This window comes from Micromys minutus, assembly GCF_963924665.1.
Source record: "Micromys minutus genome assembly, chromosome: 3".
NCBI lineage: Eukaryota > Metazoa > Chordata > Mammalia > Rodentia > Muridae > Micromys > Micromys minutus.
The window spans coordinates 93,829,308-93,845,879 of record NC_137972.1 but is presented as its reverse complement, the minus strand read 5'-3'; the positions used below and the strand labels follow the sequence as shown (position 1 = coordinate 93,845,879).

Genomic DNA, 16,572 nt, shown 5'->3' with positions numbered 1-16,572 from the left:
GGCTTTCACGCTTGTGGGCCAGTGTTCCAGTGAACATAGTTTGTGTTTTAAGGTTTCATCTACAAAACACATATAAACATTCTTAAAGTTGAGCATTCCAGGTGAATTAGCCCTAATTTCAGCTTCAACTCAGGGTAATCACAATTATCAGCTTGATACGTATGTCTGGGCCCTTGGCACATCTATAAGCACCTCTATAAATCTATGCATGCTGTGCGGAATTCCTTGTTATTTTCTTAAACCTAAGTGTCACTGTACAATTTGCTCTTTGTATTCAGAATGTTTTAGGGATTTGTCTGGTGCCCAATGTATCCCTTTTTGAACACTGCATAGTTTTATAATATGAATGTCCCATGATTCATTTAGGCTTCCTCTGATTCATGAGCACTGAGAACCACAGCATTTCATGCATAGGTGTAGAGCACTGAAGCTGAGTGTTTAAGCACCTCGTCTGATGCTTTATAGTTATCCATGCCATCTCTTCTCTGAAGGGCAGCCCTGGCCACATATAAGGCTACCTGGCACCCTAGAGTTGTTTAACTGACATCTTTATGACTGATTCTCCCAAAGGAATTTGCTGATTGAAGTCTGTGACTGCAACATTCCAAAAAAAAAAAAAAGAAAAGAAAAAGAAAAAGGCATGCATGCTGTGGTCCACCACCCCAACACAAGACCAATAAGGGTAAAGTAAGTACATAAATGACTGTTAGCAACAGCCCACACACCTTTCTCAAAGACTTCATATAGGCAGCAGCTTTCTTCTTGTACTGTAGCATGCATTCAGCTGAAAGGGGACTAATGAATCCACTGGCTGTCTTCGGACCGTAGCTCAGTGAAACAGTGAAGTAGTCCATGTTGTTGCTGAAGAAAGATGCAATCTAAACACACAACGTGACAAGAAAACATTGTTTTCCAACAGCTCTGCAGTGGTTTGAATGAGAATGGGCCCCATAGACTCCTATGTTTGAACACTTGGCTCTCAGTTAGTGGAACTTCTTGGGAAGGATTAAGAGGTGTGGCCCTATTAGAGAAGGTATGGACTTGCTGGAGAAGACGTGTCACCAGGGGAGTGTTCTGAGGTTTCAAAAGCCCATGCCAGGCCCAGTCTCTGTCTACCTACAACTTTTAGACATGCATTCTTAGTTGTTGCTCCAGGACCATACCTTCCTGCCTGCAACTAAGTTCCCTGCCATGCCTCATGAACTCACCTCTGAAACTGTAAGCAGGCCCCCATTTAAATGCTGCCTACTTTCTGTAGTGTTTTGTAACAGCAAATGAACTGCAGGCTCTCAGAGAAGTTTGAATGAAATGAAATTTCAACACCTGCCTCAAAGCCTGCACTTATTTGAGAGGACCTTCATAATGTGTGATAAGAAGCCCATGTAAACAAGACTTCAGACATGCCCTGCTCTTTACAGTTTCTGACCCTTCTCAAAGCCAAGACTGATGCAGAATTAATCTGTAGGTGACTAACTGGCATTCTTTTTTGAGCTCAATATATAGTTCTGGCTGGCTATGTAGACCAGGCTAGCCTAGATATCACAGAGATCCACCTGCCTAGGATTAAAGGCATGCTCAGCTAAGGTGTTTCTCACAAACTATAACTTCTGTACTGATCTTAAAGTATCTACATTTTGGGTTTTTAATGTTAACTTTGAATATTTCATATTCTAATAAAATAGATATAACATAAACCTCTTAAATTCATAATTACTACCTAAACTTAGTTTTGTACAATCTTAATTTGTTAATTATAAATAGAACAGAAAACAAGACTAAAAACCCTGTAGATTCTTGTCATTGATAGGGTTAGCATTTGTTCAATCTATATAACAGCTACAAAGATCCACAGTGACAATTTTGCTGAGCTATGATTTTGAATTCTACAGTGCTACTTGGAATGGAGAAATAAAGAAAATGACTGGCTACATGTCCTTGCTACAAAACAGAAGTTCTGCGTGCACTAGCAGGTGCTCTACCTTGTCAATATGAGACAGTGGTTGTAACTGTTCAGCCCTGGTAAATATTGCTCAAAACTAAGCAGCCACACTCCAATCGCCTACACGTTTCACTTTTTATCAGTCTTTTACAGCATCGAGTAGAACTCAGTGTCAGGTACTTATACGGCCCATGTATGTGAACATCTTGTGGCAGTTGGTGGTGCGTTGGAAGGTTGTGGGGTCTTGCTGGAGGAAGCAGAGCATGGGGGTGGGCCTTATGGTAGCTCCTACAGGCCTCCTTGCTTCCTGACTGCAAATGCAATGTCACCAGCTCCACACGCTTTGCGGCCACAGATGCACCATGCTTTCCCTACCATTGCAGATGCATCACCTCAAATGATGAGCCAAATACAACAAGAGACAACCCAAAGTGGAAAGACCATGAGGCCCCAGGCCTAATGAACCACAGGCAACTAAGGGATGCCGAGAGTTCCCAGGGAAGAGCACACCAGTTAGTTATCCAAGACCAACTGGTCAACCCTGAACACATACATATGAGAAACATAGACTGAGTGTTGTGGGAATCTTTCTGGAATAAGCACTCTGATGCCGATGAAAATGGATGTGACAAGATGTCACCAGTGGGCTGAAGCCAGGGCAGCTCCCGAGAGGCTCCCATCCCAGTTTCCACTCTTGTTTTGTGCTCTGACACCACAGAGTAGGGCAGGTTTTACTGGTGCGCACATGAGCATCAGCAGGTGGTTAAGGGCAACAACCCATTGTTTCAGCTACTCCTCCAGGTCATTCTGCCCCAGATAGCCAGTGAAGTCATGGCTGGAAAGTAGGAGTGCAGACAATTTAGTGCATCACTAGCTAAATCACTCTATCGGCATCTATTGGCCTTTCCTTCCTTACTATACTTCATTAGCGGGTAACACTTAGGAGTGTCTGTGTGTGTGCGGTTAATGAAAAATGAGACCATGAATTTGAAAGATAGTAAAGAGTGGTATATGGGAGGGCTTGGAGGAAAGAAAGGGGAAAAAAGTTTAATTATATTATAGTCTCCAAAGTAAAAGCAATAAATAAAAAATAAATGTCTTCTCCCTTTGATTCTTACAAGGCATTTGGTCACAGATAAGGAAACTAACCAGTACAGGCACTGTCCAATAAAACCAGCACTTGAAGGCTAGGGAGATGGTAGCTGCCAAGCTGAGTCCCATCTCCAGGGTCCATGGGGAAAAGGAGAGATTAACTCCCACAAGCTGTCCTCTCACCTCTTTGGCTCAACAGTCACCACACAGTGTCTCAGATAATCAATACAACAGTCACCACACAGTGTCTCAGATAATCAATACAACAGTCATCACACGGTGTCTCAGATAATCAATACAACCGCATGGTTTCTCAGATATTCCATACAGGGTTCAGTGAAGAAAGCTGGGGAAAAAGTGTTGGGCATTGTTTTTAAAAACAGAAAAAGAAAAGGTTGGGGCTACAGCACGGTGGCAGAGGGTCTGCCCTGGGTCAATCCCTGGACTCCTCCCTCTTCCTCCCTGACACACACAGGCCTTACTTCCTGACATTTTTTAAGGAGCACATGTAGAGCGATGACTTTAAGTTGGAAAGCTAGAGCACACTCACCTTCCCGGCTCCGCTTGTTAACGCCACCACTGAGGACAAGATGCAGTCATTCGTCGTTACCAGTTTCTGTGTTGCTGTTGGAAGTTCATGCTCTATGGAAGCCTTCTGACTATAGTGTTTGGAAATATCTGTAAGAAACAATGAGATGAAAACAGGAGTATCACCTACAAGCTGCACGCAGCTGGCCAGCCTGACAACAGTGACCTCAAGCATCAAGACTGTGCTACATCAGCTGGTCACAAAGTGAATAGGAGGTGGTGTGTGTGTTCGTGCATGTGCGTGTGTGTACGTGTGTGTGTGTTCACACAGAAATGTACACATGTGCATGAGTATATGCACATATTCGTGCAGAGGTGCCCAAACAGGCCAGAAGAGGGTATTGGAGTCCTTGATGCTGGAGTTACAAGCACTTAGGAGCCGTCTGATACGGGTTCTTGGATTGCAACCCTGGTCCTCACGATTAAGCATCAAAGCTCTTAACCACTGAACCGTCTCCAGCCCCTGTATGAAACTTCCAAAACACATTTCTGTTTGGAGAAAAATTACAGACTTTCTATATCCCCCAGCCAGTTTTCCTTCTTATATAAGTTATTCTTTGTTTTGTTTCGTTTTGTTTTTTTCTTTCAGTAGCAAGGATCAAAACCAGGGCCCCATGTGTTTCTGGCAAGTGCTCTAACCTCTGAGCTAGAATGTCCATCTTTACATTGCGGTATTATGTTACATGGTCATACAAAGAACAAGCTGCACGTGACTATTATGACTACAGCTTTTAAAATAAATGGCTCACGCATGCCACAGCATGTACGTGGGAACCAGGTGATGCCTACTGTTCTCAGTTCTCTCCGACACCACGTGGATCTAGGATTCAAGCTCAGCTGGTCAACGCTAGTGACAAACACTCTTATCTACGAAGCTATCGTGCAGCCCTGGGTTCCAATCAACCCCACATAAAGCACACATTTTGTAACTCCCAAGCTTTCCTTTCACAGCAACCTACCAACCTCCCTACTGGACACCCTCCCTGTCCAAATCAGAGGAAGCAATTACTACTCAAGGCAGGGTAGAAGGTAGAGATCTGCAACATGTTAAAGAGTTGTCTTTAACACCGAGATCTGCAAGCATGTGGTGAAGGCCTACAATCCCATACTCAGGAGACTGAGGCAGGATCACAAATTTGAAACCAGCCTAGGTGGCAGAGTAAGACCCTGGCAAAATAAAACAAACAAAACACCTAAGCAACAGTGAAGAGATGCTTCTGCTAATGCCAGTAATACACTCTGCCTTTTCATCACCTCAGTCTTTGCAGGTGGGCAAGCAGACAGTCAGAAACCGTCACCCTAGCAACAAGGCCCCACAATCACTTCCCAGGATCCTTCCTGTTTCCCATCTCTCTCTCTTTTTTTTTTTTTTTTTTTTTTGTTATATTCATTTTCAAGAGTAAAAACAAGCTTGAAAAACATTATTTCCTCACTAGACCAAAACAGAGACATAAATAAAAATGGAAGAAACAGCAGCGGCAGTGCAGAGGAGCCCAGCTCTCCACAGCCGCCAAGAGGAGGAGTAACTCTGTCCTGGACCACTCAGCAGCATCCGGACTTCAGGAAATGTACAAGCTAAAGCGTGTTAATGTCTTTACAGCATCTTAGCCCCTTACGATGTAACTGATGAATAAAATATCAATATAAATAAAATAAAGATACTGTGACATGCCAGTCCTGAGGAGGACACTGAGTATATCCCTCTTTCACGTTATACAAAACACCTTTACATTAAAAAACAAAGTATTTCCTGTAACATAATCACTAACCATCTAGGTACTTAAGCTGGTTATAGCCCCTCAAACAGCTCCTGCATCTTTTCCCTTTTGTCTTTCCCTTTCCAGTTTCAAAAGGGAAGGGGAAGGAGGGGACAGGGCATCTAGAAGCAATACAGAGCTATGAATTGATTATTACTCAGAAGACATCCCTCAACCCCTTGGCCAACTGCGCTCTGTTTTGGGGGTGTGAGCAGGGCAAGACAGGGTTTCTCTGCATAGTTCTGGCTGTCCTGGAACTCATCTGTAGACCGGGCTGGTACTGAACTCACAGAGATCCACTACCTCTATCTTGAATGCAAGAATTAAAGCCGTGCGCCACCACTGCCCAGTGGCCAACTATGCTTTTAAAAGCACAGAGCCAAATGAAAATTAGGCAGGCCCTTCAGACAGACATGTATTCATTTACTTACTTACTCACTACAGGGCTATGTAGGCCAGGCTGGCCTAGAACTCAGATCCTCTTGTCCCTACCTCTCATTACTGGAACTAACGGTGTGTGTCACTACACCTGAGGTTTTTATTTTTTAAACGTTATGCTCAACAAGACCAGATTTAAAACAGGCAATTAAGATCCCAACATGTGAGCCTGGAGTGCACTCAGTATAGAAGACTTATGCACCACGCTCAAAGTCAGTCCCCAGCACTGAGCAACAGCAATAAAAAGGATGCTAGTGAAACGCTGGGCATGGGTCCACGCCTGAACCCCAGCATTCCAGAGCAAGGCAGGAAGATCCTAGGTCTGAGCTACAGAGAGTTCTAAGTAGTCTACATAGTGAGGCCGTCTCAAGAAGAAAATAAATGTTCTCAGGATAAGGGGGCACGAAGATACTGTTTCTAGAGACCCCGAGCTTGGGTTCCTTAATTCCTTCATGCTTGAGTTCTAACAAGCATAACAAATGTGGCTGAGTGCCACTAAACAACAGCATGTCTGCTGTGCCCCAGTGCACAGCCCCATGCATCACCACAGTGCGCTTCGTGTGAGGCACTGTGTGAAGGCCTTCTCTTCCGTACTGTGTTTATCTGCAGCAGCGGAGCAGATGGAAGAGCAGAAGGCTGTCGCTGCGCACTTCCACAGAAGCCAAATGCTACCGAGCCTTTCTGGGTCTATAGCCCTTGGCGGTGTTTGTTTAAGGGAAATGCAAGCAGATCCCAAAGATGAAGGTGTTCACAGACTCAGGTTCTGGTTCACGGCTCACCTTTCATGACATCATGAAGTCCATGCAGAGCAGCACCAACATTTGTTAAGACGGAGGTGTAGTTCGCCCGAAGGAGTCCATCTGGCTCTGTACCTAGGAAAACCAGTCACAAGCCTGTGAGCATTTCCCTGAAGAGCTGACAGAGTGTGCGCACGCATGCACACATGGACACACACATATAACACTGAACTCACACACACAATAAACAAAGAAGAGAAAATCAATTACAGCTTAGAAGAATAGCACAAGTCTGTCCTAAGTGAGCCAAGTCTCTCCTCCACTAGCTCAGTGCGACAGAAATCCACTGCCAACAGGCACAGCCCAGCACAGGGGCGTCCTCCTCCTCCCAGCCACTGGCTGCTGAGGTAAGTTCTGATCAGGCACGGCCAAGAAGTGGGGGCCCGTCCTTCAGCACTCTCCCACCTCAGATGGAGGTTCTGCCTTCACCAAGTGCTGCTGAGAAAGTCATGGCCCTTGTACCCCTGGCAAGCCAAAAAAGCCTGATGTTACAAAACACAACTGTCCCCAATACTTCAACTGTGGCTCTGAGACTGAGGTCAGGAAAGGAGCAGCTAGGAAAGAATCTCACCTGGGATACGTGAGTAAGTTTTCAAGCTACGGCTCTCACACCATTAGCTGTGGTGAGCGCACAGAAGAAACTGGCCAATCCTCTGAACCAGACGATAGGTAAATTACCACAGCGAATTTGGTGGTCACAAATCACTAACACAAACCTCAAAAATTCTACCAGTTATATATGTTAACTCTAAAGAAGCCTGCAATTAATGTAATTATCCTATAAGTGATACACCACCCCCCCCCAAAGCCTTCGGAAAAGCCCAGAGCAACTACCCAGCAATCAGAAGAGCTTAATCCAGGGTCTAATTAGGGAAGGAGAAAGAGAAGAGTCTTTCAAACCACTGTTATCATGACTGCATATGGCCAAGGCTGAGGCCCCTGAACAGCAGGAATGTGTAAGCCCCAGGCTCCAAAAACTACACTGCTTAAAGAAAGACCGTGCTCACTGATTGGAAGACCTAAGAAGCAATACTCCGTGTATTTCCTTGGGGCTGTTAGAACAAAGCACCACAGACGAGGAACTTACATCACAGAAACCCACAAGCTGATGCTACAATTTATAAGGAGGGACCCTGAACAATCAAAACACTCTTGAAAAAGAAGAAAGTAAGAGGGTTCACACTTCCTCATCTTAAAACTTACTACAAAGCCACAGGAGACATGTAGATTCAGGAAAACACTGGGAGTCCAGGAGTAAACTCACACACGGATGGTCAACTGACTTTCAATGCGGTGCAGGACCATTTACCACAAAGAACTGTCCTCTCAACAAATGGACCTAAGATGCTGAATGGCCACGTGAAAAGGAGCCAGAGCCTCACCTTGCACCACACACCAACTTTTCTCAAAAAGGAACAAAGACCTAAGTGTAACAATAAAAATTGTAAAGCTCTTAGAAGAAAATATGTCCTCATAACTTTGGACTTGATAAGAGTTGTTTATATATGAAGAAAAGGTGGGACCCCTCCCCAACAGAAAGAAAATAACAGTTCAACAGATGATTGAGTTTCGTCCCACTTAGGGATGTCTGTGCTTCAAAGCATACTGTAGACAGAGAGAAAAAACAAGCCCCAAAGTAGAAGAAAAGCTACTGGGTCACATATCCAACAAGGGACTTGGCTGTGGGATATACAAAGAGCTGTTGTAACTCAATGGTAAGAAGGCAAACAACTGGACCCAACTTAAAATGACGTAGAGATCCAAACAGATGTTTCACCAACAAAACAACATGCACTGGCACAGCTGGACAGCAGGCAGCCCGCAGTGAAGAGTCACTTCAGAACCACCAGGACAGCTAGGGCCGGTCAGTGAGGACAAGGAAATATTTAGCTCTCACACATCACTGGCAGGAAAGCAAAATGCTGCTTTGGAAACGGTCTTGGTAACTCCTCAGGTAGTTCAACACAGTTACCGCTCCCCAGACCCAGAGAATGGAAAGGTAAGTCCACATAAAAGCTTGTGCGTCTCAATATCTGTAGCTTTGTTGTTCTTAACAGTTAAGCAATCCCACGTTTTGGGTGAATGTACATGTAACTTTTTCACGTTTAACAGTGAAGTCGTACGCTGCAATAAAAAGGTGTGAAGTGTGGACGCATGCTCTGCATTGGAGTGTGGACGCAGGCTCTGCATTGGAGTGTGGACGCAGGCTCTGCATTGGAGTGTGGACGCAGGCTCTGCATTGGAGTGTGGACGCAGGCTCTGCATTGGAGTGTGGACGCAGGCTCTGCATTGGAGTGTGGACGCAGGCTCTGCATTGGAGTGTGGACGCAGGCTCTGCATTGGAGTGTGGACACAGGCTCTGCATTGGAGTGTGGACGCAGGCTCTGCATTGGAGTGTGGACGCAGGCTCTGCATTGGAGTGTGGACGCAGGCTCTGCATTGGAGTGTGGATGCAGGCTCTGCATTGGAGTGTGGATGCAGGCTCTGCATTGGAGTGTGGACGCAGGCTCTGCATTGTGCATCAATGTGTGAGCTTCATTCTGTGAAAGAGAGCGAGCACAGCAAACTGTATACACTTGTTAATGTGGAGCTGGGAACTCTGGAGACAGGAAATAGAGAAGCCGCTGCTTAGCTAGACAGGAAGAATGGCAGACTTGAAAGCAACAGCTGAAGGACAAAGGGTTCTTTAGGTGACAAAATGGTGTACAACGGTCTGCACTGCAGGGACACGGCACGGGTGCCGAGAGCTACTGAGCTGGGCTGGTGGCCACTGTGCAGTGGGTCACTGAGAGCACAGAAGACAGAAACAAATGCTTTCCTTATGCTGTCACTCACATGTTGTCAGAGTCCCTCCCTTCTCTAAAGGTCAGGATATAAAGGAATGAGGAAACTTAGGATACTTCTGCTTGCTGGGTCCTAAGAACACAGATGTGCCTCCAGCTAAAACCACAGCATCCTTAAAAACATCACTGAAACTGAAGCCCTCAGTGATTTCCTCAGTATTTTTCTCTAGTTAGGCCAAAGTGGCACAATCCACTTTAAAATCTCCCATGGGCTGTGGCTGCCATCAAACGGCCATGATGCCCTGTGGCTTCCTAGTGAAGTGGTTATTACAATCACCCTATAAACAGTCATGGTTCGCCCTTCTCCACTTAAGAAAAAAAGAAGAGAAAGGGAGTCATAGTTAATGCATGGTTAATGACAGTTTATCTTAACTTCATTACACAACACTCAAGTCCATTTACCCTTTATTTCCCTAACTCCACCTCACAGAGCTCCCGGACCTTCTGTTCTGCCCACTCTCCCAAGCTGAATCGCACCCTTCAGCCGCGCCATGAGCCCGCAGTCTCACTTACTTGGCAAGGCGAGGAGAGTGACGTATGTCTGCAGCTTTTCAAACACGGCTGTCATCCTCTTCATGTCCTGGGACAGCTCTAGGTTCCTGGCTCTTAATGCAGGTGTGCAAAGAGAAGATTCACATTCTTCTTCTAAACTAGGAACAGCAGAGTGTCAAAGGTGAGCATCCTTGACTTTCTTTTCTTGTCTTTTTGATACAGGGTTTCTCTGTGGAGCCCTGGATGTCCTGTAGACCAGGCTGGAATTAACCCACTCATTCACACAGAGCAGAGATCTGCCTTCCCCTGCCTCCAGACTAAAGGTGTGTGCCACTATGCCTGGCTTCCCTTTTTCTATTCTAAAAAATTTTTATCTAAATGTTTAGATAGGTAGATACATAGATGATTGATAGACACATACATACATACATACATACATACATACATGCATACATACATGCATGCATACATAAATACATACATACATGCATGCATACATACATGCATACATACATACATACATGCATGCATGCATACATACATACATAATTATTTGTCTAACTGCTCTGCCTGCATGTACATCTGTGTGTCTGGTTCATGAGGAGGCCAGAAGAGGATTAATATGCCCTGAAACTGAAGTTGTGGGTGGTTGTGAGCTACCAAGTAGAAGCTAGAAATTAAACCCAGGTGCTCTGGAAGAACAGAATGTGCTCTTAACTGCTGAGCCACATCTCCAACATGAAAGTCATACATTGTTAAGTATTAAAAGTATGTTTTCAAAAAGTTCTTTGTGTGAATGCCCATGCCACAGCATCAATATGGCAGTCAGAAGGCTATCTGCAGGAGTGGATTCTCCCCCTCTACCACGTGATCTCTAAGGCACCCTTGGGCCCTGTGAAAGTCTCAAAATAAGCATGTGTCACTTGGTTTCTCACCATGACCTCTCACAGGACTTTGAGAGTCAAACAGTTCCAAGAAACAAAAGCAAACGGTCTCGTTCCCCATGGATTTGGATGAAAAGCGGTAGTAAAACAGTATAAGACAGAACAAGAGCAGACGGGAAGGAAAGCCAGGCTGCCTCTGTGCAGCTGACACCAGGGCACCATAGTTCATGATCAACAGGGCAGACGGAGCGGGAACATGGGATCCGCCTTGCTTTTGTTCTGTTCTGTGTGGGTGAGTTGGTTAGTTCAGTAATAAATACACAGCGCCTTTGCTAGGGAAAGATTTTAAATTATTTATAGACAACATTTCATTTAACTGGATTCCTAAAGAGAATTAATTAAACAAAAACTGGTATTGCTGCTACTATAGGCTCACATTTAAATGTCCTTAATATTATCAAAAATATATTTTACCATTTTCAACTTTAAGTAGGTATTTTAACTATAAAGTTCTTAAAATGTGGATTCTTAATAATGTTTATTCTTAACAATGTATAGTAATCAAGTAAAAAGGTTGATACAAAACTAGAAAACATGCAAAGCATGGTGCGTGCCTACAATCCCAGCATCAGGGGCAGGAAGATGAACTTCAGGGGAGCCTGAGCCACGCAGCCAGACTCTGTTTCCCCCATCAAAACAAAACAACAAAACCTAGAAAAGTGAAGACATGACTCCACCTCCTCCCTTCCTGTTCTCTCATCATCTGCTTTATTCCGCTCGCTCCCAACGTGGTTATTTAAGAAGAGTTGGACCAGCAAGACAGCACAGCAGGTACGGGCATTTGCCATGGAGAGAGAGGAGTTAGCAAGTGCTTTAAAACAAAATCACAGAGAGCCAGAGACTAGGCTGGCCAGGGTTACATAGCGAGACTGCCTCAGACAGACAGACATCATAAAACGTACAGCCACGCAGCAAATACTTTCAATGAGAGACAGGGTCTTCACTGTGCTGTACACTGACCTAAAATTTATAACCCCCTTGCCCACTTCCCATGGGGTGGGACTCAGGGTACACACTGCCAGGCTGACTTTGCAATACAGTCTTCTCAAACAACCCACACCAATACTGTCTATTCTGTTCTCAAGTCTTTTCTTAAGATTAACTTTTCCACATATTTTGTATATATGAGTGCTCTGTTTTTACCCAGACCAAAAAGAGGGAATCAAATCTATTACAGATGGTTGTGAGCCATCATGTGGTGGCTGGGAATTGAACTCAGGACCTCTGGAAGAACAGCCAAGTGTGCTCTTAACCACTGAGCCACCTCTCCAGTCTCTGTCTTAAAGTGTTTAAATCTTCTCATACACACAACCCTTAGCATTTGCTTACCCAAATATCTGCATATCTTAGAATTCAGAAATAAGATGTCACATAAAATGTATTTACTCTTAAAAATAAGACTCTACTTTTTATATCAATAATTAATTTATGTCATTTCTAATTTTGTAATTTTTTATATTTCAAGAAATTGTTTGTTCTATTGTATTATTCCTTAATTTTAAAAAATAAAGATTTGGGTGAAACAGAAAGCTTTGTAGTTTTAGATCAAACATCAAAGAATTAAAACTTGCCAGGTAGGCCTGGTGTATGCCTTAATCGCACCATTCAGAAAGCTGAGGCAGGCAGATCTCTGTAAATTCAAGGTCAGGCTAATCTATATTGCAAACTCTAGCCAGTCAAGACTACATAATGAGATCTTGTCTCAAAACACACACACACACACACACACACACACACACACACATTAAAAGAAACAAGCAATTTTATCAATTTCCAGCACACTTTTTGCCTTTCTAGAAATTTAACATGGATATTAAAGGTTATTGAATATTTAGGGTGGAATATTAAAGGGCCCTGGTCTAGAGCAGATAAGATTTACTTTATAATTTAAATAAATTGTACAATAATAACAATAAAAAGATATCACTTCAAAAATACCTGAGGATTAAGATTCAAGTGCAATGTTAAATATTCTAACTCCCATCTAAACATGAACAACAAAGGAGTAATAAAAACTGAAAGCCAAAGTTTTTCTTCCAAAAAATGTGCCATTCCCAATTACAGAAACCACTGACTATGACCTATGCTAAGACTCAGCTGACTAGAAGGCAGCTGACAGCCACACTGACTCCTCAGACCTGCAGCAGAAGGTCCAGGCACATGCAACGTGCTCTGTTACTATCTGACTGGCTCCAGGGTAAGTCAAGTCCTACCTGCAGCTCCCCAGCTCCCTGGCCTCTAGGGGAATGAATACCTTTTTAACTGATAAGGAAGGATCTTCCTCAGGAAGCGAACGTAGGAAGTTAGGTGATCTGAAAACATTTTCAATTTCACAGTTGTCTCCTGGATAAAAAAAGCAATTTCACAGTTAAAAGTGTTACCAGCCAATAAGAGCTCCCATTTTCTGTTGTAAAACAGGGAGGGAAATTACCAGGACAGTCACAGTATCCTCTGTAATACTCTCAAATAAATGCAGCATTCCTTCCTCCAGGGGGCGGACATACGACGCATTTTCATGAAGGTGTTGGGAGAACTGAAAGAAAAGCATTTGAATGAATTCTCGGGAAGAAGCCGCAGCACGCAAGGGGTGGGCTGGAGTGTCAACTCTTCCGGAAAGCCCTCTAAAGCCCCAGATAATAGGCCGTGGTCCTCATCCCAGTCCAAACCAAGGACGCTGGAGAGGGACGACAGGATGAGCAGTCAGGCATCTGAAGACAGTGAGGAGCACATAGGGCCAGCATCACTGAGCACAGGCTGCTCAGCAGGGATCCCAGTGAGAAAAACAAAGGGGAGAGTGGACTCTGTTACGTTCCTCAGTGTTCAAAACAAGCCCAGCTGGCAGCTTAGCATTTAACTCGAAGTTAGCAGACGCCAGGACCGAAATCGAGATGAGTTAAAATTAAAATGTTTATTAGCAGCACTGGTATCAGTATGCAAACACAGCCCAGTAGCATGCAGTGTATGATTTGCATTTGTGAGGCCCTGGGTTAAATCCCCACTATATTTTAGACAATGTCTCAGCCATGTAGGTGTGTCTGAACCCTGCATACAGACAGCACAACTGTCTTGTCCTCTACAGCACTCGGCTGACCCATGGGAACGGCACAGCAGCACTGTGTTAATCAGCTCAAGCACTCTGGTACCCACGGCCCACACTGTAGAGTTGAGTTCTCCCCTACTTTACAACTCTAGAAATGAGTTCACACATTTTGGCCATCTTTTAGCAAAAGGTTTCCAAACCTTCAATATTATAAACTTTCATCAGAGGGATTTTCGCAGACCAAACAAGAGAATGTGAAATACTGAGAAATGCATAAATTCTTCAAAATCATGAGGTGTTCTAGACAAATCCATCCCACTCCTCCCCTCCAGGGACTTCGAATTCCAGTCAGAAGTTCACTCAGCATCCCCTCCATCAGCCCCCAAGCTCAGCCCCCACCCACCATGCTTTCCTGCTCCACAGTCCCAGCCACTTAGCTCCTTCTGGGAGTTGAAATATAAGCAAACAAACAACAATCACTACCCCTCTTTCCCTCAAATCCTGCTCAGTCTTCAAGGTTCTCAGATGAGAGCAGCACAGATCTCCCTGGCCACTGGCTCCCTCCCTCATTCAGTGTCCCCTAGATGGCTCACTCTGCAGTCCCCATGGCAACAAAAGGCACTGTGAGTACTCACCCTCTGACTCAGTGGAGACACAGTGTCCACGGCACAATCCACGGGGAAAATCTGGACCCTCTGTTCGGTGTAGGTGTGAAAGTTCAGAAGAGCCGGCACCAGATCCTGAACGAAGGCCAGGGCCTGCCCAGCTATATCTCGCATCTTCAGCTTTAAAATGCAAAGTACACTCGATCAACTACCAAACAGGTATTTTAAAGCACTGGAACCCCAGTGAGACCGCCAAGGTCAGCAGCCTCAGAACTCAGAAGACAGGCTTACTCCCACTTGGATCTCAGTGCCCTCCTGTCCAAGTTAACTTGGGAAGCCTGGCTCAGAAAGGAAGGTATCCCATAATTCAATTCTAATATGATAAAATGAGAAAGATATTATAAAAAATCGGTAGTACTACTGTGTTGGCACACACCTTTAATCCCTGGGAAGCAGAGGCAGGGGGATCTCCTTGAGTTCCAGGCCAGCCTGATCTACAAACTAAACCCCAAGCTAGCCAGAGATATGCAGTGAGATACTATTTCACAAAATAAAATCAGCAGCAGCAGCGCTTGCCCCAGTGCGGCCGAGCCTGCCAATCAGTCCAGGACGTGGTAGGAGAAAATAGGACTCCTACGAGTCGTCCTCGGGCATTCCACATGTGAACTCTCCCCAGTAACATAAACAATACACTAAACTTTAAAAAGCAGTAGCACCTGAACTCAATAAAAGCAATTCGCACAATTTAGAGACATGAATGAGAGTAACGTGTGCGCTGGCACAGGAGACAGAGCAAATTCTAACCCTAACCTCGGACACATCCCTCCATCCTTACCTGGTGCCGCCTATTATGCGGGGGAACGTTGAGAGCGTTGTACAGATTATACTCTGCAAAACAAAAGGGAGGCCGTTAGAGCACATCTCAGTCTTCAGAAGAGGAGCAACTACAAAGTCAACTTCCTCAGAACCCAAGATGCCAGACCCCACAATCACAGCCCAGAGGAGCAGCATACACAGGGAATGTGGTTTCTCAGGTAAGTGGCAACTGTTTTCTTCTGTAATTCCTGCAGCTCTTGGGGCCTGGAGATTCCTTATAGAAGCCTGCGATGTTCCTGTTGTCACCAGCCATTCTTCTCCAAGAACCCTGGCCAGACTGCCACACTGACCTCTAAGCACAGTTTCCCCAACAGAGCCACATTTTCGAATCCAGCACAGCCTGCCGCTGCTGGTCCCAGCACCTCAATGCTTGTTCCTGGAAGTCTCCAGCCTCCTCCAGCCTCCCCATGTGCAGGTGTTGCCAAGCCAGGCAGCACGCTGCTCAGAGCTGTTTCTAACCCTTCACCTCTGCTCACAGCCATTCTGAAAGCCCCTGTGCCTTCTCTCCAGTGCTCCCTGGGCGAGCGCTGCTGTCACAGCCACGTGGCCCAGCCTGCTTGCTCTGTTCCTCAGCACCTCTGCATTCTCTGTCCCCCTAGAGCCTTACTCCTTGTCCTTCTGATGCTGGTTATCACTTCAGAAATGCCCTTTAATAACACCAGAGTCAGGTCTGCTGAACTGGTCAATGTTACTCCAGTAGGGCCTTCAACTGTACCAGGAAATCAATGTCCTCCCCTGCTGTCTGCTAGGACCAAGCCAAAGTGAAAGTAATTCTTAAAAAGAAAATATCTGTATGTGCGAGTGTAGTTATGTGTATCACACACATGCAGGTGTCCAATGAGACAAGATTAGGGATTCAGACTCTCCCCGGGTGCTGTTTGCCTGAGGTGGGTGCTGGGAGTCAGACTGGGGTCTTCTGCAACAGAAACACATGCTCCTGACAGCTAAGCAGTATCTCCAGACCAACAGTGCTCTTAAATCCCTGATCCACCTCAGAGGCTGAAGTCCACAGCTAATCCTCTTCCTGGGCAACAGTTCCTCCTGACTGGAGACCTAGCACATTTCTCCCTCTTTGTTCTATTGCCCCCCTCCTCTCCCCAACCCCTCTCTGAGAAAGGGTCTGTCTAGGTATCCCAGGCTAGTTTCAAACCTGCGCGCTCA

At 45.1% G+C, this 16,572-nt stretch overlaps 1 protein-coding gene across 1 annotated transcript in view; it reads right to left on the bottom strand.

The window, feature by feature from the left end:
• PPP1R21 (protein phosphatase 1 regulatory subunit 21) overlaps positions 1-16,572 on the bottom strand; it is a 53,582-nt gene that overhangs the window by 14,854 nt on the left and 22,156 nt on the right. The window contains exons 8-15 of the mRNA XM_080913930.1: positions 15,371-15,423; positions 14,566-14,715; positions 13,322-13,423; positions 13,145-13,233; positions 9,968-10,104; positions 6,594-6,686; positions 3,582-3,709; positions 726-878 (exon numbers count right to left, since the gene is read on the bottom strand). Coding sequence (XP_080770056.1) covers positions 726-878; positions 3,582-3,709; positions 6,594-6,686; positions 9,968-10,104; positions 13,145-13,233; positions 13,322-13,423; positions 14,566-14,715; positions 15,371-15,423 — 905 coding nt within the window. The remainder of the gene's footprint in view (positions 1-725; positions 879-3,581; positions 3,710-6,593; positions 6,687-9,967; positions 10,105-13,144; positions 13,234-13,321; positions 13,424-14,565; positions 14,716-15,370; positions 15,424-16,572) is intronic.